The sequence below is a fragment of the Orycteropus afer genome, unplaced genomic scaffold (genome assembly GCF_000298275.1).
Source record: "Orycteropus afer afer isolate SDZICR_OR568_19922 unplaced genomic scaffold, OryAfe1.0 scaffold00133, whole genome shotgun sequence".
In the NCBI taxonomy this organism is placed as follows: Eukaryota; Metazoa; Chordata; class Mammalia; order Tubulidentata; family Orycteropodidae; genus Orycteropus; species Orycteropus afer.
Window position 1 is genome coordinate 2,766,162 of NW_006921720.1, and position 23,423 is coordinate 2,789,584.

General features: G+C 37.3%; 1 protein-coding gene across 1 annotated transcript in view; it reads right to left on the reverse strand.

Annotated features, from left to right (window-relative positions):
- COL9A1 (collagen type IX alpha 1 chain) overlaps positions 1–23,423 on the reverse strand; it is a 116,647-nt gene that overhangs the window by 27,978 nt on the left and 65,246 nt on the right. The window contains 13 exon segments of the mRNA XM_042781563.1: positions 3,303–3,351; positions 4,755–4,799; positions 5,495–5,530; positions 6,226–6,297; positions 6,892–6,945; positions 17,050–17,103; positions 17,207–17,260; positions 18,345–18,389; positions 19,944–19,997; positions 20,423–20,476; positions 20,613–20,666; positions 20,805–20,858; positions 22,642–22,695. Coding sequence (XP_042637497.1) covers positions 3,303–3,351; positions 4,755–4,799; positions 5,495–5,530; positions 6,226–6,297; positions 6,892–6,945; positions 17,050–17,103; positions 17,207–17,260; positions 18,345–18,389; positions 19,944–19,997; positions 20,423–20,476; positions 20,613–20,666; positions 20,805–20,858; positions 22,642–22,695 — 679 coding nt within the window.

Below are 23,423 nucleotides of genomic sequence, written 5' to 3' on the forward strand. Positions count from 1 at the left end.
AAATGCTGAAGAAGTCCTTTGGACAGACAGACAACACATTAGACCACAACCCGAGATTAAGACACATGACAACATCACCCAGAAACCAACAGAGGAAAGAATTTTCAAAAATAAAATTAAAGCTTTAAGATTAAAAATAGGGAACCAGAGACATGAATCTGTAAATGATGACAACTATAAACCAAAAACAGGGAATAAATAGTGCAGTTACAGAACTTCCAAATGGAGAGGAAGTCAAAATAATATCAAGATAGAACAGGCTGGGAAGATAGAAATGAATTACAGATAATCACAAAATAATAATAATAATAATGAACCTTCTTACCAAAATACAGAAGAAAATCACAGAAACAGCTGAAAACCAAGAGCAATGAAGGAAATGAAAAGAAAATATGTAAGCAGAATGAACTCGGCACAGAAAAATATATGGAACAAAGAAATCATCAGCACCACATACACACAAACAGCAAAATGAACAGTAAATTCATACCTATTAATAATTATACTGACTGTAAATGGATTAAATGTACCAGTCAAGATACAGAGAGTAGCAAAATGGATAAGAAAACTTGACCCATCAATATGCTGCCTACAAGAGACACACAGATGAAAAATAACTAAAAATCAAAGGATAGAAAAATAAGTAAAGAGCAATCAAAAAGGAGCAGGAGTGGCAATATTAATGTTTGATAAAACAGACTAAAAGGCAAAAACCAGCAAGAGAGACAAGGAATGGCATCATGTAATGATTAAAGGGTCAATCCAACAGGAAAACACAACCATAAGAAAGATCTATGTACCTAATGAAAAAGCTCCAAAATACTCCAACAGAATTTTAAAAAGAAATAGACAATTCCATAATAATAGTAGGAGACTTTAACACACTGCTTTAATGGAGGACAAAATAATAAGAAAGAATATCAACAAAGATACAAAATTAATTAATTAATTAATCAATTAATCGACTTGACCTATAGACATATACAAACCATTCTACTCAATAAAGCAGAATACACATTCTTCTCCAATGCACATGGATCATTCTCCAGAGTAGAACATATTTTAGGTCACAGAACAAGTCTCAATAAATTAGAAACACTGAAATAATATGAAGCATCTTCTCAGATAACAACATTATAAAAGTAGAAATCAACAAAGGCAAGATCAAGGAGAGTCTAATACATGGAAACTGAACAACATTCTACTTAAAAACCAAAAGGTAATAGAAAAAAATTAAAAATTAAATTTAAAAATTCCTAGAATCAAGTGAGAATGAAAACACAACATACAAGATCTTTGGGATAGAGCAAAAACAGTCCTCAGAGGCCAATTTATAGCAATAAACATACTTATCAAAAAAAAAAAAAAAAGGGGCCAAAATCAATAACTTAACCTTAAAGAATAGAAAAAGAGCAGCAAAAGAAGCCTACAATCACAAGAGGAAAGATGTAATAAAGATTAGAGGAGAAATAAATGAAACAGAAACGCTACAGGAAAAAAATCCATGAGAACAAAGGATTAATAAAATTGACAGACTACTGGCTAAACTGACAAAGGAAAGGGATGAGAAGATGCAAATAACCAAAATAAGAAATGGGATGGGTGATATTACAATAGAAACAAATGAGATTAAAAAAAGTATCAGAGTATTATGAAAGACTCCAACAAATTTGAAAACCTAGAAGAAATGGACAATTTCTGGAAACATACTACCTACTTAAACTAACAAAGACCAAGGTAGAAAATTTGAACAGACTTATAACAAAATAAGAAATTTAAGAAGACATTAAAAAAAAAAATTCTCAACAGAAAAAAGCCCAGCCCAGAGAGCTTCACTGGAAAATGCCAACAAACATTCCAAGAAGAGCTGACACCCATTCTATGGTCTATTCTAGAACATAAATCAAAACCAAACCAAACACACTGTTGTCGAGTCAGACCCGACTCATAGCAACCCCTCTTTGGGTTTCCGAGGCGGTATCACTAAGGAAGTAGATTGCCCAGCCTTCCTTCTGAGGAGTGGCTAGTGGGTTTGCACCACCAGCCTTCTGATTAGCAGTCAAATACCTTAGGCACTACACTACAATAGAAATAATACTCCCAAATAATACTTCATTCTATGAAGCCAGAAGGGAGGTCAAATGAGAGCACACATGCATACATTCATAGAAATGGTTGAGGATATTTCTACATACATATTTGCAAATGCTGCATGCATACTCATCTATATATAAAAGAGTACATGGGGGCACAGGTATAGAAACTACTTAGACATTAAGATCGAACTACTGGACTTGAAGGCCGTAGTCTCAAGGGACAACTAGGTCAATTGGCAAAACACAGTTCATAAAGATAATGTTCTACATCCTAGTCTTGTGAGTAGCATTTGACATATAAAAAGTTTGTGAGAGGCCATCTAAGAAGCAACTATTGGAGCAAACTGGAGCAAAGGAGAATGAAGAAAATCAAAGACTCAAGGAAGCAATTAGTCCAACAGACTAATGGTGCACTCGAACCACAGTGTGCTCTTACCTAAAACCAGAAGAACTAGATGGTGCCCAGCCATCACTACCATCCATTCTGACCAGGACCACAATAAACAGTCCTGGTTAGAATGGGTAAAAATGTACTGGTCTGAATGACACTGGAGGAATCCCCAAGATTATTGTCCTAAAACAACTTTCTAAATTGAAACTCAAGACACTCCCAGAGGCCACCTCTCGACCAAATAACAGATGGGCCTATAAAATAAATAATGACACCAGTACTCCTGAGTACAATCAACTATACCAAACCAAAGGGGCAACTTTGCAAAAAACAAATATGCGAAGGCAGGGAAGAACAGGGAAACCAGATGATTAGCAATAGGGAAAGCAGGGAGGAAACAGGGAGAGTGCCATCATGTTGTAGGAACTACAACCAATGTCACAAAAATTTGTATATGAATTATTATTTTGGAAACTAATTTGCTATGTAAACTTTCACCTAAAGCACAATAAATTTTCAAAAAATAAAATGACATTTGGGGAGGAAACTAAAGTATTATTGTGTAATATTCATTGAGCCACTTATAATATAAAAAAATTTCCTTTACAGTGGTTTGTTCAAAAGGTAGATCTATTTACACAGTTGTAAGTTTTTGTCTACTTTATTAACCCATTCATTACCTAAAGTGTAAATTTAGAAATTCATCCCCCTGAAAGTAAATTCTTTAAGAATTGAATTTTATAGAATAATTTCATAAAGCAGAGTATTGTATTTTCTATAGCTTTATTGATATGTTTTATTTTTTATATCATTACTGTTCATTATACTTACAGATCCCTTTGAGCCAGGTAATCCTATATCTCCCTAAGAAAATAAAACAAAATTATAATAGTGTATTTGGTACAGTTTCCTAAAAACATTTAAAAAGTTACTGTGATATGGAAATCTATAGAAAACTGTGAAGAGATCAGTCTTGTAACTGAAGAAAAACACTAGATCAAATTTTGGATTCCAGTCCCAGTTTTGCTACTTAACTCTGTGACCCCGAGTGAGCTCTATAACCTCCCAGCCTTTGGCTAACATGTCTGTCAAGTTATAGAGTTGAATCAGAGCTCTCCAAGGCTCCATCCAGACCTAAAATGCTACACATGGAGAATTAAAATGAAATGTGTAAGCCAAAAAAATATTAAAATAGTATTCTGCTAAAAAACATTTAAAACTTGATGTCTTCACTTTTGAAACTGAAGCAATATTTTAAAATTTAGCCAAAAAGTCTATCAAATCAAATATGCAAACTTTTATGCTTAGAAGGGAAAAAAAAGCTTGAAAAATTCCCATCACTAATTCTAGATATGTATACAGCTAAAGTTTTATTAGCATATCAGTACATCTCCACTACAAAGTAAAATAATTTAAAACATTTTTTCAGCCTGCAAGATAAACAGCTTCAACAGGAACTAAAATTGAAATAATGCCATTTCAAATTTACTCAACAGTTGGAAAGCTTTACCTAATATAAATGTTACCTTATTATTAGCTCTCAAGCTGAACAAAACCACATTCCTAATTTTTCTTTTTTTTACACTAAAACTCTCCAAAACTCATTTTATAAAAATCTACTGTCCTCAACCCAAAGGACCAAAACGTAAGTTTCCTTCTTAGGTCATGCTCGATCATGTCAACTCTATAATGATGAACCAGCAGACCGAGCAGTTCTAGCAGTAAAGATAACTTGTCCTTGTTCTCCTTGCCTTCCCCAAAGATTTAGCAGAGGCGTCCCCTGGAGATGGAGGTCACTTCTTGGGAGGGTTTTAGGCTAGAGAGAATAGCCTCAGTCAGATTTGTGATTCACTGCTTTCTAACTATAATAAAACTTCAATTTTGTTTTCAAGATAGGAACTACTCATATACTTTTGTAGGCATGTAAGAATCACCTTGAACTTTTGGCAAGAAAAAATGTTCCCTTTTAGATAGAATATTTTATATCTATAGATCACTATCTACAAGGGAACATTTTATTCCCAAGAAAAGTTTAAGGCCAGATCCATAGGTGAATTTCAAACTTGAGATGTTTCTCCTCTGCTTTAACTGTCTTTGGCTACAACCTTGAGGAGTCTTTTGTTAGGTTCTTTAAGAAACATCTTAACCTATTAAGAAGACAATAAGGAGAACATACAGTGTCAGAAATAGGGGAAAAAAATGTATGTTTCCAATACAGCTTAAAATCAATAAGTCTCCATCATAAACCAGAAAATAAAATGTCTTACAAGATCACCCCTTTCTCCTGCTTCACCTTCTTCACCAGAGGCACCCTGAAAATTTAGATAAAATATGATATTTTTAAATTCTCAGTCAGTTGGGTCAGTTTTAACCAGTCAACATCAAGAAGCATTTATAAGTTCCCGCAGCACTCCCAGGATGGTGCAGAAATATACAATGCTGTCAGTGGCTTTCCTACCTAGCTGTCCATGGCTAGGCCAAATCAGAAAAGAGCCTAGAGAGAAGCCAGAAGGTGAGGTTGAGTTTCAGCTAAAGGTAAGAATTAATGACTATAACCAGCAAGTTTATAAAGTAGGTAACCCTTGAAAGTGGTCTTTTACAGTAGAAAAAGGAGCCCAGGAAAAGCACTCAGTCTAATCCAATCTGCATACTGAGGTCTCGATTTAAAAAAGACACTTAAAATACTATGGTGTGGCTCTGGAAGGCTCTGGAGCTTTGGGTAAACATATGTGGTGAGCCAGAGAGACAGGGCTACTCTTTTCAAAGGAAGAGCAGTATGTATCCTGGAGGCTGAGCCATCATGAGCTCTCACATATTAAAAAAGAGGACAGATAAGACTACAGGACAAACTACACACTAGGATTCATTCACTCTGAAGCAGGGTGAGAAAAACTGCTATCCCCTATCTTTATAACCACATCCACAAACCAGCCAGTCAGCCACCCCGGTGTGTGAAGCAGTGCATATTAAAAACTGCATTTCATACTAGTCAAATAATAGCACTCACCCGTTCACCCTTTGGACCAGGCTCACCAACTACACCCTATAAACAAGAAAATATACTTTTTCAATATTTTGAGCTTTTTAAGGATAAGGCACCAGATAATTTTAAATGGATCAAATTCTCTTATTTGGCAGGTGGGTAAGTACAAGTATGAATGTGACAGGAGAGGGCTTCCCTGCTCATCACCTAACAAGGATCAGGTAAGACCCAGAGAAGCACAGACAATTGTCCAAGAATCTCTGACAACTCCAGGTATTCTTGGATCACATTCACATAATATCTGATGCATGTTGTTGTTGTTATGTACCGTTATGTCAGACTCAACTCGCAGTGACCCCTCCCTGGGTTTCCGAGGCAGTATCACTATGGAGTAGATTGCCCAACCTTCCTTCCGAGGAGTGGCTGGTGGGTTTGAACCGCTAGCCTTCTGGTTAGCAGTCAAGTGCCTTAGGCACTATGCTACCAGAGCTCCAATCTAATGCACAGGAACATATATTTAGAACTAAGTAGGAAGTATGATTACAAGAGAAATTTTTACTTTTCTTTGCTTTTTTCTTTCTTGATAAATGTTTACATTAATAGATTTTTTTTGCTTCTTAATCTCAATTATCAGTAATTTAAAATCTTTTTTTGATTGCTATCTATGACAATTCTAGAAGATTCAAGCTGATTTCTGAACATTGTAGCAATTGTCCTTCCAAATAATGAATGCTCTGGAATGCTTGATATCGTACCCTGTCACCTTTCATTCCAGGAAGTCCAGGGGGACCAGGCAAGCCAGGGAGGCCAGGGCTACCAAGAGAACCCTGAGAAAACAAACAGAAAGTTCCCAGAGTCACTGTCACTGCAACACTGAAGGCATACAAGCCAAGACACAACCATGGGTGTGTTGACTCCTGTCTACAATCAGCATGATGTGGTTGGTTTAAACTTTGCTCCTCTAATCTGTCTTTCTCCCACATTCTCAGGAGAAGAGGCCTCGGTTACCATGCCCGTTCCACTCCTGAGGTCCTCGTTCCCTAGTTTGCATTCCCTCGAAACAGTAGGCTCTTTCAGTCAAGCCCCTGCTTCTCTTTCTGTGTAAACAAGTACTGCACAAGTAATCAAAGGCAGCATTCACCCACAGTTCTCTTCCAAGAACAACCAGAGGCCAAATGTAGCACCTCATGTTCCTAGTCCAGGTTTTAAAATGCATTTTACAGACCACGCTGATTAAAATACTCTCTAGGGGTATTCTAGACATAATTTTAAATTACACATTTGCATTTTAAAGATTCACATAACAATAGGAAGCTATTTAATTACCCTTTCTAAATTGTTTTCCTCATTTTTGTTTAAACTTTTTTTGTAATATTAATTTGTGGAGAGCAATAGACTGCTGGAGAATAGACATTACTTACCAGTTTACCTGGTATGCCAGGGGGTCCTACTGGTCCTATCTCTCCTCTACTTCCCTTTAAAAAACACAAACATGATTGTCAACTGGATGTTTTGTCAAAAATGCAAATGCTTAATTACTAGGTAAAATAATTACTAGGTAAATAAAATTAGGTTTTTGTTTAAATATAAAGTTATCAAAGTATTCTCCCCATCCTTTGACTGTAGTAGAGACCATTATATAAAATATCTATAGCATCCTCACTGTTCATCTTTCAGTAAATGTTTTCATGCTATTTATTGTGATGACAGACTTACACAGAAATAATATCTGATACCTGCGTATGAAATAGCAATTACTGATTTTCAACATCTAAATCACTTTCTGTTGTTGTGTTGTTGTGATGTGCCCTGGTGTAGGACCCAACTCATAGCAAACCCTCCTTGGGTTTCAGAGGCAGCATCACCACAGAAGTAGATTGCCCAACCTTCCTTCTGAGGAGTGGCTGGTGGATTTGAACTGTCAGCTTCTGGTTAGTAGTCAAGTGCCTTAGGCACTATGCTACCAGAGCTCCTAAATCACATTCTAACATGTTATTCGTGTACCTGTCTTATCCTCGAATTTAGACTATGTGCTCTTGAGATAAGTTACACTAATTTTGAATTCCATATAATGCCTGGGACATGATGTAAGTTTTAGGTTCTATAAACATTTTAAAGCAACATCTGGCCAATGATCTTGAACATTACGAGTGAAAAAAGAGACATGGACAAAGATGTTTGCTTTTAAATTATTATTGCAACTTAAAAAAGACACAGGTGGTAGATACGTATAACTTTTCTGAAAAAACATTATTATACACATTCTTATTCTAAAAATTTCTTATAAGGTTAAATAAGTGTTGAAAAGTACAATTTATAACGGTGATACCAACAGCAATATTCTAATTTTATATATGAGATCATTTCAATTTCTTATTTGAGACTCTAAGCCCTTTTGGAAAAAAAGACACATCAACTCTTTGATTTCTTTCGCCATATTAATATCATTATTTATCCAGTAACCTCACTGTTCAGCTTACTCACTGCCATCAAGTTGGGTCCAACTCACAGCGACCTCTCTTTGGGTTTCCAAGGTGGTATCACTACAGAAGTAGATTGCACAACCTTCCTTCCGAAGAGTGTGGATCATGGGTTTGAACCGCCAGCCTTCTGGTTAGCAGTCAAATGCCTTAGGCACTATGCCATGGGTGTATATTAAAAATGAAAGGAGTCCTTTTAGTTCACCTTTAAAATGATATGACAATTCGATATGAATGCTTAATATTTAGAACCACTTCTGATAACACTTTTATGTTCTGACTTATGTACTCCTCATTCATCTTTTAGGTGAACAAGGTGTCAAGATCCGTAAACATTATGAATATTCAATATCTCCAAGAATTAGCAAATATTTGCCAAATTGCAATAATCTCTAGCTATGAGCTATAATTTTGTGGTAGTTTTCTCGTATGACTTATAGGTGATTAGAATTAAATGCTCTTAAATACCTTTCAACAATTTTTACAAAAATAACCTGTATTATATGTATATAATGTGTATTATATGACTTTGCAGCAATATGTTGTTCATTAATGCTGATGAGTACTACTAAAGAAACAGTTGAGAACCTCTGTAAGGATGGGTGCTGGAAGGATGTAAACCAGCCTCTGTGTTATAGAGTCCTACTTCCATCTATAAATATAAATCCATAAATATAGAGTATCACTTCATTAATGTGATAAAACAATTCAAAGTTCAAGTCAGATTTTCTTCATGGTTTCTGCTCTGTTGACAATTTCAAACAATTTCTACACAGCATCATGATTGAAATCCTAAATGTTATTGGTCTAACATGACTTTCAGTCATAGAACAATTAACAGTCATTGGTGGGAAATTAATAATATCAGAAGGTGAAAGCTCTGTTCTTGACACAACCTCCAAGTATTTATTTCTAAGCAAATCAACCTGAATGCTGCCTTATGCAAAATAAAGACGATTAATTTTTTTTTTTTCTTCCACAAACCAAAGGTCTAAATTAAAATTAAGGATTATATAGCCTTTCACCTATTTTTGGAGGGATTCATTGCCTGTCCAATCAAAGACAAAGATTTTTCTACTGCTGGAATCTTATTTTTTCTGTCTCTGCTCTTAATATCCAATTCATAAGTATTTTTCAACCATGGGCAGGCCCTTGGTCATATGTATAAATGGATCAGAGGCCCAATGTAGACGGCCTGCTCTGTTTAATTATTTTTAAAAAATAAAACTCACTGCCATTGAGTCGGTCCCGACTCACCCTCCTTGGGTTTCTGAGGTGGTATCTCTACATAAGTACATTGCCCAGTCTTCCTTCCAAGGACTGGCTGGTAGGTTTGAACTGCCAGGCTTCCAGTTAGCAGTCAAATGCCTTAAGCGCTATGCCACTAGGGGTCCTGTTTAACTTGCATAGCCATGAAAGTCAGCATATATGGGATGCAGGGAAGGATTGGTGAAATTATGGATATTGACTCCTTTGTTATTGTACAAGTAGACAGCATGTGGTTCCACATATTTAATGTCACTTTTACATTATAAATCCTTGGCCATTCGAAGCTTAGGTATTTCTATAGAAATTGCCTCAAAGTGGAAAATAGTCATATTCATTCTTACAACAGTGACCAAACAGCTATTAACATACTGTTAGGGCCAGATGTTCTGATGATCATTTTTATGATTTCTGTATATTCTAAAAACATGCATACCCTTTCTCTAAGCTCTTTTTACCTAATGAGCTAATCAAAAGATTAGCATGAATAATGGGGATATAAATAGTAATCTCTACAAACATATATTAAACTAAACACATTCTTCAGGGAGTAATTAACTCCCTGAAGACACTGGTAACCACAAGTGTACTGGAAGAGTCACTAAAGTGATAAACCCCTTATGCTTCAACAGTTGGGGTGATGACCATATTCTTAGATAAGGGCAAGGCATGCTGGTAGAGAAATGGCTGTTCTGCCCAGTGACTAATATTTTCAAACCCCACTACAACAAGAATTTTGATTGTAAAAAAGCATGTTTTAAGGAATCCAAGTAAAAGCAAAATCCCATCGTTAAAAATGTAAGACCATAATAAAAGGTTCTGTTTTCCTCTTGGATACTTCGTATCATCACATATATCTCCAACATGTTCAAATGCTCTACCAATTCATATAAGGAGCCAACCCAAACTTTCTAAACAGACGGTGACCCTGTACTAGTCATTCTCCCCTCTAGCTATCCATCAGAATCCTCTGAGAACCATTTTGGAAAGATATTTCCCTGGATGCCTCATGCCACTCTATCTCCTCATTCTCCATCCTTACCACATATACCCCCAGATTCTAATTCTGTAGATCTGGGGTAAGATCCAGGAATCTGGTTGGGTTTAAGAGCCACTATATAAAATAATAAGTTGTGATTTACTTAAACTCATGTGAAATGCCTGCCATGAAAGTTCCGTGAGTACCTAAAATTTAAAATGTGCTGAATATGTCCTATATCATCAGGATTTAGCAACCTGCCATCAAATTTATGGCATCCTTCTGAATCATGACTTGATCTATTGAAGCTTAAGAGGGTGGTACTGAAGACAGGAATGCTGGAGCCTCACTGCCAGGTCTGAAATCTAGCTCTGCTATGTATCACCTAATAACTTCAAGCAAGCATTTTAACTTATCTGTGCCTCCGTTTTCTCATCCATAAAATGGGTATAAAAACAATAACTACTTTATAGGATTTTTTAAAATTTATTTGTTTATTGTTTTTGCAGTGTTTCCTCCCCTCCCCTCCCACCCTTGGTAACCAACAAAGAAAGTTCCCATCCATATATAAACTTTCCTTGACTTTTTACTATAATGAACTAACACAATATTTGTCCTTCTGTAACTGACTTATTTCACTCAGCATAATGTCCTCCAAGTTCATCCATGTTATGTGGTGTTTCACAGGATTTTTATGAGAACTGAATAAATTAAGATACATAAAGCACTTAGAATAGTGCTCCTCACAGCAAGCAGTTATTGAAGGGTTAGCCATTGTTTTTATGCAAGGTAATAGTAAAAGAAATAGTTCAAAATTATGGGATTATTTTAATTAAATTCTTCTTTGCCTTCAAACCTTCAAATGTCCTTAGAACTATAAGTTGTGCTTAGAGAAAAACAGGTCTCTAGTCCTTATTTCTCATGTCTGTCAATATGTTGATCGGCAAGCAGGCACTCTCTTTATAAGCACCCTCTTTAAATTGGTCACCAATTCCCCCCACCCCAAAATTGGTCACCACCTTGTAAAAATCAGTTTGATAACTGTTGTTGTTGTTGTTGTTATGTGCCATTGAGGCAGACCCAACTCATAGCGACCCCTCCTTGGGTTTCCAAGGCAGCATCACTACGGAAGTAGATTGCTCAACTTTCCTTCCGAGGAGTGGCTGGTGGGTTTGAATGGCAAGCCTTCTGGTTACCAGTCAAGTGCCTTAGGCACTACACTACCAGTTTGATAAATACCTCCAGAAAAATAATTCAATTTGGAAGTTTCCCTTTTAAGATGGAACTCAAACTTACTGCTGTCAATTGGATCCTGACTCATAGCGACCCCCCCTTGGGTTTCCAAGGTGGTATCTCTATGGAAGTAGATTGCCCACTCTTCCTTCCAAGGAGTGGCTGGTGGGTTTGAACTGCCAGCCTTCTGGTTAGCAGTCAAATGCCTTAGGCACTTCGCCACCAGAGCTCCCAAGATGGAACTAGTAAACTTTAAAAAGATCTTCGAAAATATCAGAAATTTAATTATATCTGTAGTATGAAAATTATTTTACCACAAAAAAAGAGCTTTATTCCATTGAGTTTTAGATTGCAATGGTTATTGTATTTGCACAATTACCCAAAATGCTAACTAGCTGAAGAATAAACATTATCCTTAGTACCTTGCCAACTTCTTTGTTGTTGTTAGGTACCATTGAGTCAGCTCTAATTCATAGTGACTCTGTGTACCACAGAATGAAACACTGCCTAATCCTGAGCCATCCTCACAATTGTTGCTATGTTAAGCCCTTGGTTGCAGCCACTGTGTCAATCCATTTCATTGAGAGTCGTTTTCTTTTATGCTGACCCTCTGCTTTATCAAACATAATGTCCTTCTCCAGGTACTGGTATCTCCTGACAACATGACCAAAGTACAAGAGACGAAGTCTGGCTATTCTCACTTCTAAGGTGCATCCAACTGTACTTCTTCTAAAACAGATTTGTTCATTCCTCTGGCAGGCCGTGGTATATTCAACATTCTTTGCCAACACCATAATTCAAAGACATCAATTCTTCAGTCTTCCTTATTCATTATTCAGCTTTCGCTTCCACATGAGGCAATTGACAATACCATGGCTTGAGTCAGGCACAACTTAGTCCATGCTGTTTAACACTTTGAAGATCTTTTGCAGCAGATCTGCCCAATGCAATATGTCATTTAGTTTCTTGACTGCTGCTTCCATGGGTATTGACTATGGATCCAAGTAAAATGAAATCTTTGAACTTTCAACCTTTTCTCTGTTTATCGTGATGTTGCTTATTGGTCCAGTTGTCAGGATTTTTATTTTCTTTTTGTTGAGGTATAGTCCACACTAAAGGCTGAAGTCTTTGATCTTCATCAGTAAGTATTTCAAATCCTCTTTGCTTTCAGCAAGCAACATCATCTGCATATTGCTGGTTGCTAATGAATCTTTCTTTAATCCTGATGCTGTGTCTTTCTTCAACTTTAAAAGTGGAAAATTATATTCACTATACTTTACTGTCTTTACTGTATAAATGCCTCTCTCTGGCAAAATTTTAAAAAAAAAATGCCGATAAACCCATGATATCAATACCGATATCTATATATTGTTTTCACAAATCCATTTTCATATAACATTGGAAGATCATATTAGTCCTAGGCTAATGAGAACTTTTAGGTTTGTCACAAATACATTTAAAAATCTATTTTACAGCATTATATAGTTTGTATTATTCCTTCACACACAGTAGCAGGTAAAAATCTGTCTAAACTACAACTGTCACAGCTGCTTAACAAATTATTGAAAAGGATAACATTCCAAGACCTAGGAGAGTTGGGAGGGTACAGCTTAGATCATTCAACAATATACCCTAAATGGACCTCTGTGTTGAGGCTGCTGGTGATGAGGTGAAATTGAGGGTTTACATGAGAAATAAGAAAGGCTTCTAGACCCTCAGGAACAAATAATCTTCAGAATACTGGCAGCAGATCAGCGTGGCATTCACTGTGTCAGTATTGTGAGAACAGAGCAAAAACTACCCATTCAGTGAAAGCTCTGATAAATTCTGAGAGGCCTGGAAGAGGGAAATAGGCAGGAGCCACTGCATGGTCAGACAAGACTCAGACCATCTTGTCTGTTCTAGAACAAGAGCCATCCATGCTTAGTATAAACTAGGTGGAATTTGAGCAGAAAAAGCAAGAAGCATGATCCAAGAGGTAAAGATACATGCTGATATGAAATCACTGAGATATCAAAGACTCCACTATCCTTTGCTGTGGTGTTAACAAAAGTTGACGGAACAATAGTAGGGAAGGTGAGGATCTCATTTAATTTCAAAATCATGTTAGCTCAATTAGCCCTGATTGACTATGAGGACACATTAAAAATAAATTCTCATTTCTTCAGCTAGGCTGTCAATTTTAAGATTTACAGGAAAAACTGATCAAACTCATGACAAATAGTTGAGAATGTGTGAACTTATCTGCAAAACAATTTAATGATGTAAAATGAAAGAACAAATGCATCTTTCAGTAGGTAGATTTGGTGTTAAAACTCTGCTGCAGAAGTATAATATTTATAACCTATCATGACGCTTTTCTGAAAAATTTATAGTAGGTGAGAATTCACTTATTACTAATGAAGACAGCGCAGAAGGATTTATTATACCTCCAATTCAGTTCATTTCAAGAAATATTTATTGTGCATCCACCTTATAGCAGGTCCTAGTCAGGGCCTGGGTGCCCAGGGAAGACCTAGTGAGACATAGGGAACACAAAGGTGCCTTCCTGGAGATGATGACAGAAGCACGGGATGGGGCACAAAGTGACCAAGGGCTATGGGTTTCAGAATGAGGAGAGATCACTTCTGTCTGAGGAATAAAGCATAATCAGAGATGCTTTCATAGTAGAATTAACATCTCAATTACATCTAAAAGGGCATGTTGACTCAGAGAAATGAAGACAAACCTTCTATATTCTGGGTCTGACATAGGGAAATTAGAAAGGCTAGGGAGTGCAGAAAATATTTGGGAATCAGCAAGGAGTCCAGCTTGACTTGAACATAAAACTTGAGTACATCAGAAATGGGAGATGAAACTAGGAGTGTCAACAGATAGCATCAAATTTTAGACTTTCTCTTACCCTTCTTGCAGGGCCATTGAAAGTTTAAGTGAGAAAGAGAAGTGACAATGGAATAGAAGCTGTATTTTGGAAAGACCATTAGGGTAGTGTGGGTATGGCCTGAGGTCACTACTGCTTCTCAGAGATTTTGGAATTGTGTTTGGCATTTTGTTTGTCTTAATGATTGTAGGAATACCATTTATATTCAATGGATGAAGGCTATGGATACTAGATGCCCTGCAATGTACAAGAGTATTGGAGAACAAAGAACTATCCTAGCCAATAACAATAGTACCCTGTTGGGAGAATCTGGCAAGGGAAGGAAAGAATAGAGCTGAGAAAGCAAATCAGGAAATGAGAGCAATAATCCAAGCAGTTAGTAATGATGTGAGCCAGGATGATAGAAGTAGGAGTGGGAAATAAGAGTTAAATTTAAGAGACCTTGAAAAGGAGGAAGTAGGATCAACAGGTCCTACTGGAGATAGGAAATTTGATGGAGGAAGAATGCCAAGGCTGTGAGACTCCATGACAGGAAGAATGGTAAGAATATGGACCCAAATAGAAATTCAAAATTCAAAACCTAATTCAGGCTCTTAACTGTGTGGGCATAACCTCCTTTGATCTGCCTCTGTTCCTATGAGAGAATTAATTCACCCTTTTCCTGCAGTTCTGTCTCCAGCTCATGGTTTTATATATCCCATGGCACTTCTGTGGGGCAAGCCCATTCAACTTTGTGTCACTTTTTGCACTCAGTGCATGGTTCTGGCACACAGTAGGTGCTTAGTCAATGTTCCTTTAATGATACAAAGTTTTCCTGCTCTATAAAAAGAGTAGCAGGTGTAATAATAAACATTTACAACATTCCAATGCTCCTCTCCCCATTATTAGATTTTTCTGGGCCATTCATGAAGCATTTTTATTGTTTTATTAATGTGATCTGGATGTAGCTTCATTGCTTTGACAATTGGTTTAAGGAAAATATTTTGATTAGAGACCCAAAGACTTCAGCAAAAGAGAAGGAAAGAATAAGTGAGAAAATGTTACTGCACTGCTATCTGTATAAAACAGGTAAGTTTACAGACTCATACTAAGAGAAGACAATCTGGCAATTCTTCAAAAGAAATAGAGTTACCATGTAACTCAGAAATTCTACTCCTAGGTATGTACCCCAAAGAATTAAACCATACATTCCATAAAAAATTATACACAAATATTTATAGTAGCATATTCATAATGGCCAAAAATTGGAACAGACTTAATATCCACCAACTGATGAATGGATAAATGTGGCATATCCTTATGCAGTGTAGTAAATTACTTTGTGTGGCTTTTCTACCCATAAGTCTTTGTAAACTCCAAGATGGGATTTGCTATGAGCAACTGAGGAGCTCCTGATTGCTGAAGGTGTCCACCTGGAGTATTTCTGTTGGGAGTGGCACAAAACAATGTTCTGGGAGGTGCCTACTCTCTCTCTCAGGTGCTTAGAGTTCTGATGCTATGATTGGCTAATTTGACCACCCTGCCAGGCTCAAAAGGAGGCCTCCTAGAGGCAGAACGCTCTCTCTGACTGCTGGTTGAAGAAGACGTGCTGCTGAAAGAGACACGGGCTCCTGAGACATGTGTTGCTGGGAAAGAGACGCAAGAGACACACATCACTGAGTGAGACACCAAGGGACCAGCACTGCTGGGAAAGTCTGTGAGAGACTGTTGGCTGAGGGATGTTGGGCTGAGAGACAGACTGAGCATTTTTTCTGGAACTTGAATTGTAGCCTGGTGCTTCCCTAATAAATCCCATAATCTGTGAGCTCTGTGTGGCCACTGAAGCGAATTATCAAACCCAGGAGAGAGGTGGTGGGTGCTTTAGGAGGAGCGGTTGGAGAAAGGGCTGGAGGGAGGCAGCATGTCTGGCCTTGTAGGAATAGGTCTTGGGTTACTGCTGGTAATCCTGTCTTCCTCTTGTAGGGTTAGAGGAGGTCAGAACATGTGGCCTCCTTGCCGTTTTTGCACCATATAATGCAATATTATTTAGCAACAAAGAAGAACATAGTGCTTATATATGCTGCAATATGAATGAAGCTTGGAAACATTAAACTAAGTTAAAAAGTCAGTCACAATATATATATTGTATGACAAACACTATATAGAGTGCTATTCTATTTGTATGAAATTTCTAGAATAGGTACATCTATAGAAAAAAACTTTCACCCAAATCACAGTAACATTTTTTTTTAAATTATTAAAAATATGTGTGTATATATTATATATATAAACATAAAGTGGATTAACGGTTGGCTACGGTTGGGGCAAAATGGGGAATGACTGCAAATGGGTACAGAGTTTCTTTTTGAAATGATGAAAATATCCTAAAATAGGTTGTGGTGATGGCTGCACAACTCTGTAAATATACTAAAGATCAGTTAATTGCACAACTTGAATGGGTGAATTGTATGGTATGTGAATTACAGCTCAATATAATTGCTGTCTTTTTTTAAAAAATATTACACTAAAGTATTTCCTTCAATATGGATGAGAGCAAAAAAGGTCATCATGCTTTTTTGAAGTACTTCAGTTTTGTTTCTATTTTCTGAAAAGAAAACATCTATTATATATCTAAATAGCACTTCCATTTGGACTAGAGTACACTCAAACATCAGAAGACAATCATGTATGAATGAAGGAAGAAACATGTAGCCAAGCTCTGAGAAGGCATCTGGGAACTCCACAGAAGAGAAGTACTCACAGGAATCCCCCGGGGTCCTCTGGGTCCCACCTCTCCTGGTTGCCCCTGTTGGCCCTGTTACAAGGAGAGCAAACCAAGAAAATGTTAATTCTCTTTGCTATTTTGCTTTGTGATTACAGTAGATCATAGCTTAGGGGAAGGGAAAATGGCATCTTACCGGTTTGCCTGAATTTCCCAATTGACCAGGCTTTCCTGGAGCACCTGTGTTACCCTAAAAGGTAAAATGCAACATTCAAAGTAATTCAGGCTCTAAGCAAGCGTAATCATCAACCTGCCTTACCTAGACCCAGTACTTCTTGGATTTAAGTAGCATTAATTTCCTGATTTCACAATGAGGATTGGGAAGATACAGAATCTCTCTCTCCATAGATACATCAAAGTTCTTTACATTCATGATGCTGTTTGTTAGTCTCAGAAGTATATTAAAGTCAAATGTCAAAAAATAAAGCTCTTCAACCAGGTAATAAAATCAAAGGACTTTCTTTCTTCACAGTATTAATTATACATGTCTTTAACATTTCCACCTCCAATGTATGTCTTTGATCCCTTTTTACCTCACATCAGCATTACTACAATAATAAAGAATTGGGTCAGCATGAGTAAGTAAGAGGAGGATATGCTGTTAAAAAAGTCCTGCTAGTAAGCCACAGGGAGAGTATGTGTCTGAATATGCCATCTCCACCCTCAATCGCTCACAGTCCACTAATTAGGGATCTGTACTCAAGATACCGAAGACCATCACTGTTAATTAAGTTCACCATGATTACATGGCAGTAGCCATATAGTCTGAAATCAATTTCTACATTATTCATATTTTTAGCTACTTTATTCCAAAGTAAAACTATGTTTTATTCCTTTAATTTGTTTTGTTTTTAATTATTTACATGTTATTTCAGTATAGAATATAAGACTAGTTGATCAGCACATTAACAAAATGTGTAAAACGTTTTTATTCAAGTTAAATCATCTTAATATTCACCGACATAAATTTCATGGCTTAATATCTTCTTTATTTTAAGTGGTAAGGAACAATAAAGCTTTCTCTGTTTTATGCTGGCAAAGAATGGCACTTTCATGAAAGAAGTGCGATCAGCAATACTTTTTCACAGTATTCTTCCTGCAGCCGAGAAGGAGATTAGCATTTGAAGCCATAAAGCTTTTGCTCTTTGATTTATCCTTAGGGTCAAATATAAAATAAAAGAGGGGTTGAAATATTAAATATTATTAATAAGATATATCAATAAAAGAATAGAGAAGTAAAGATAAATATTAATTTAAAAGCTTTAATCGTTTACCTTTTCACCAGCAATGCCCTTTGCACCGGGAATTCCAGGAACACCCTAAAAAAAATATGCAGAGTATGGTTTAATCACCCAGACTGAGAATCCACGAGACAACAAGCCTGCTGAATGTTGCTGCAAGACTGAGGGAACTATGATAATATGATGACCTCAAGGCATTAGTGTGAAGGGCAGTCTTCCTCATTCCCCAACTCTGAGCCATTAATTACAGAATTAGTGTATCTGCCTTGTTAATAAGGCCTATATCTAACTAATGCTATTTTTCAAAGGGTAAACTTCCAAATTAGAATCCTGTACCATCTCCAAAGGAGCTCTGGTAGCATAGTGCCTAAGGCACTTGACTGCTAACCAGAAGGCTGGCGGTTCAAACCCACCAGCCACTCCTCAGAAGGAAGGTTGGGCAATCTACTTCTGTAGTGATACTGCCTCAGCAACCCAAGGAGGGGTCACTATGAGTCGGGTCCAACTCGACGGCACACAACAACAACAACAACCACCATTTCCAAGTTAACAGGAGCTTTTACTATCAGCACAGACACTATAGATACATGGTATGGTTTCATGTACAGAATAACAAAATAGAACCTATAGAGGATGTTGGGCCTTACAGTCAAAAAAGAGATGACAGGAGAATGCTGGGCCTATTTGATACTATTGGGAATCTGAATTTTCTGCAACTGATTGTTCAAAAAGTGTTAGATATGAGCTCAGTCCTCAATATTACCAAATATCCTTTATTAACTTGAAATATCTGCCTTCAAAGAACTAAGAACATAAACGGCACAATTTGCATGAGTTTCCAGCCCAATTCATGCAGGGAGACAAAAATTTGACTGAAAAACAGTATGTAAGTACATAATTTAAACATGATATATCTCACATTGTTCTCTGAGAAGACCTCTGACCCTCTTGTGGCTCAACTCTGCTAACAGAAAAGAACTCAAGAAATGGTCATAAGTAGGAGGAAGTATATGACCCTGCCCCACACTTCTGGGTTAGTAAAAGACACTAATCAAGACTGAACAGACTAGAGAGCAAAGAGAGATTTAAAACATAAAATTTAAGCTTAACCCTTCAGAGAAAAGATACAAAAATGTAAAATTAAAGTATATCATTCAAAAAAACAAACTGCTCTCAAGTGGATTCCAACTCATGTTATTGTTGTTGTTATGTGCCGTCAAGTCAGCCCCGACTCATAACGACCCCTCCTTGGGTTTCCAAGGTAGTATCACTATGGAAGTAGATTGCCCAACCTTCCTTCCAAGGAGTGGCTGGTGGGTTTGAACCACCAGTCTTCTGGTTAAGAGTCAAGTGCCTTAGGCACTAAAGGACACAGCAGAACTGCTGTATTTCCCAGTGTTTCCAAGGCTATAATCTTTACAGAATCAGACTGCCACATCTTTCTCCCTTAGAGCAGCTGGTGAGTTCGAACCACTGACCTCTCAGTTAAGCCTAGCACTTAACCCCTATGCCACAAGAGCTCCTCTTATCTTCTCCAGAAGGTATTAAATTATGTAACATGTCTTTCCCCAAATTTCTTATCTTCAAAACATGTATATAAACTAACAGACATTTAAAGAACCAAATACTTACAGGTAACCCCTGCAATCCTACATCACCAGGAGGCCCATGTTTTCCTGGCTCACCCTGAAATAAAAGTTTTCGTCACACCATTGAATGAACTGCTGTACATCTTTTAAGAGGAGGGCACAAAGTCTCTTGGTAAAAGGTGTATCCCAACAGGTGACCTTATGTGTACCTTTATAATGTGACCCAGCTCAGGGTAGGGGTTGGGAGCCGGACATAGAACATAAATTCAATCAAAATTCACAATTTTCCTCAGCCTATTTTCATCAATGGGGCAATTTTGCCAATGTCCTGAAGCTGAGCACATAAATATACTATTCTAATAAGTATTTTGTATTTGGCACTTGATTTAAAAATTAAAAGGAGAAAAAAGGCCAAAAGGTGACTAAAAATAGATCTCTTGGTAATGGAGTAATGGAAATGCTATGCTCAGCTGGTCAGGGCCAAGACAGGGCATTCACTCTTGGACTAAATCACACAGCTACCTTTGTTCCTGGCATCCCAGGTATCCCATCACGGCCATCCACACCTGGCAAGCCCTAGAGACACACAAAGAAACACACTGTCCCTTAGAAACAGTCACATTCTTTTTCCCTTCATTATATTTTAAAGTTTTAGTACAAATTAGTAACCATTTTGAAAAAATGTGCTTGATGGTTATAGCTCAGGACCTACCGTGTCTCCTTTGGGCCCAGGGAGGCCAGGAATCCCTCTGGAACCTTGAGCCCCCTTCAGGACAGAAGGGAAAAAGGACAGACAAGATGGGCTCAATAATGATAATACAGGTATGTGAAACACGTAAGCATAATCAGCAGATGACACTGAAAAGCGTAATGCTTATAGTGATTAAAACTGATATGAACTCACTCTATCTCCCTTGGGACCTGTTTCTCCTAGAGGTCCATGCCGTCCTTGGTCACCCTGTAAGAAAATAAAACATAAGTAAAAATTATTTATTGAATGACTCTTTTAAAAATAATAAAGCACCATCTACATAGGAGCTCTGATAGCATAGTGCTTAAGGCATTTGCCTGCTAACCAGAAGGCTGGTGGTTCAAGATTGGGCAATCTACTTCCATAATGATAAACCAAAAAAAAAGCCAAATTCACTGCTGTGGAGTCGGATCTGACTCATAGCGACTCCTCCTTGGGTTTCCGAGGCAATGTCTGTACAGAAATAGACTGCCCAATCTTCCTTCCAAGGAGTGGTTGGTGGGTCTGAACTACCAGCCTTCTGGTTAGTAGTCAAATCCCTTAGGTACTGTGCTACCAGAGCTCCCATATTGCCATAGGGGCAATTAAGACCCACATAACTTTTGCTTTTATTTCAACACAAAATATAGGATGTATAGGCCTCTGTGCTCTTTAGATGTCCACATATAAAGCTAAAAGTCCACACTGCAGGTAACCTTGGCATCGGTAACTACATCTACATATAACTGAACCTCATTGAATATTATGGGGGGTTGAGGTTTAGATTACTTAACAATCATTGCCCTCTATTAAATTCCCCAGTCAATTATACTGGTTTCTGTCAAAATTATCTGGCTACTGTTGAAATATGGCATAAATGGTAATAGATGAGACAATGTGCCTTCCTAACATAGAGCTTTCGTTGTTTTTGCTTAAATATTCTAAAACCTGGATTGGTTCTCTACTTCTACTGGATCAGTTCAAACTGCTCCAATAGGCATTTAGTGTTCATAATGTGTTCTGAATTACCATTCATTCTCCTCAGCACAAACCTTCCACTCCAGGCAGCGACAACCCCTTTGATACTGCATTCGCACACATCACCGCCAACAATATCTCTTGCCACCTGTGCTCTCTGCTGCCTCTCCCATCTCAGAATTGTTTTCTAGCCCAATCTTCCTCTTGGGCTCTTTTGCATGGATTACCTTTACCACATGCTTTAGCCTTGATTACATAAGGCATCACTTAGTTACATTCTGTCTTTTCCATGGAATCATAAAGGCCTTAACAATTGGAGATTCTATTTTATCTTTACCTTATGTATTTTTTATGTGGTATAGGAGCTCTGATAGCATAGTGCCTAAGGCATTTGACTGCAAACCAGAAGACTGGCGATTCAAACCCAGCAGCCACTCCTGAGAAAGAAGGTTGGGCAATCTATTTCCATAATGATACTGCCTCAGAAACCCAAGGAGGGGTTGCTATGAGTAGCATCTGACTCGACAGTAGTAAGTTTGGTTTTGTTTTGGTTTATAGGTGATTATTAGTGAATGGCTTTTTTTTTTTTGTCTTCCAAAAAAGACGTACAGCTGCCTACAATAGGAACACAGGTACATATGGCAGTCAAAATATGGAATATTGAGATCAGAAACCAGAGAAAAGGAGGATATAACTCCCCAGATACTAAGAATAAACTGGTTACTGTGACTCTAAGCTTTCTGGCAACCAAAACAAAAGGAAAACATAGCAAACATCAATACTTAACAATTTGACTCAATTTATGAGAAAAACAAAAACACAAATCAAGTCAAAAGAACATTTCTCTGTACCCAAAGAGAGACACTTATCTTAATTAAGAAAATTTTAAGACAAATAAAGTACTATTACCTGCTTTTTCACTTTAATGATTCATTTGTAAAATGCACTTCCACACAGATATAAACAGCAAAAAAATCCTGCATTGTTAAAAACAAAAATCTATCATTACATTTGTGAACAGAAAATCACTTACAGGTGCACCAGGAAGACCCTGGGGCCCAGGTTCACCATCTAAGCCCCGAGCACCCTGCAATAAAAAAAGACAAATAAAATGGAGTCTGTCATATATGATAAAGGCCACATCAGTCTTTCTAAAGAACAGCAATGAAAAGGATGTTTCATGTGTGTCTTATATGCTCTATATTTCAGTGTGACCTGAGGAATATTTAATCAGTTACCTCAGATATAAAAACATCAGTTTATATTTATTCATCACACCAGAAGTCTTAAATACAATCTTTGTTACCACTCTGGATAATTTAACATTCCATACATTCTACGCTGCTTACACAAACTAAAAACAATGGTACCTATTCAGAGAACTTGGCAAAACTATTGGAAGAGCCACTCTCCTGGCATTCTTAGTATGCCTACAGAAATTCTGTGATGGTAATGGCCATAGCAGCCACCCAAAACAGCTGCCATGGACTCTTCAACAGCCACAGCTTTCAATCTTTTTCTCATCTGTGAGGTTAATCTGATAACGGAAGGGCAACTGAAGTGAACAGAAAGTCTGCTAATGAACAGGGTTGAGATGGGGAGATTATAAAATAATTGGAAAAGAGCCAAAAGAGTATTAGTTAGATATCAGGCCAAAAAAAACAGGTGGGCAGCATGTATAGTAAGAATTGCAAATTAGAGAATCTTTGATAGACGTTTCAGACATATGCAGAATCAAATAAAGAACACAACTGAGGCAGGGGCACCACAGAGCCTTGAAATTCTTTGATCCCGAAGAACTAGAACAGAGCAGAA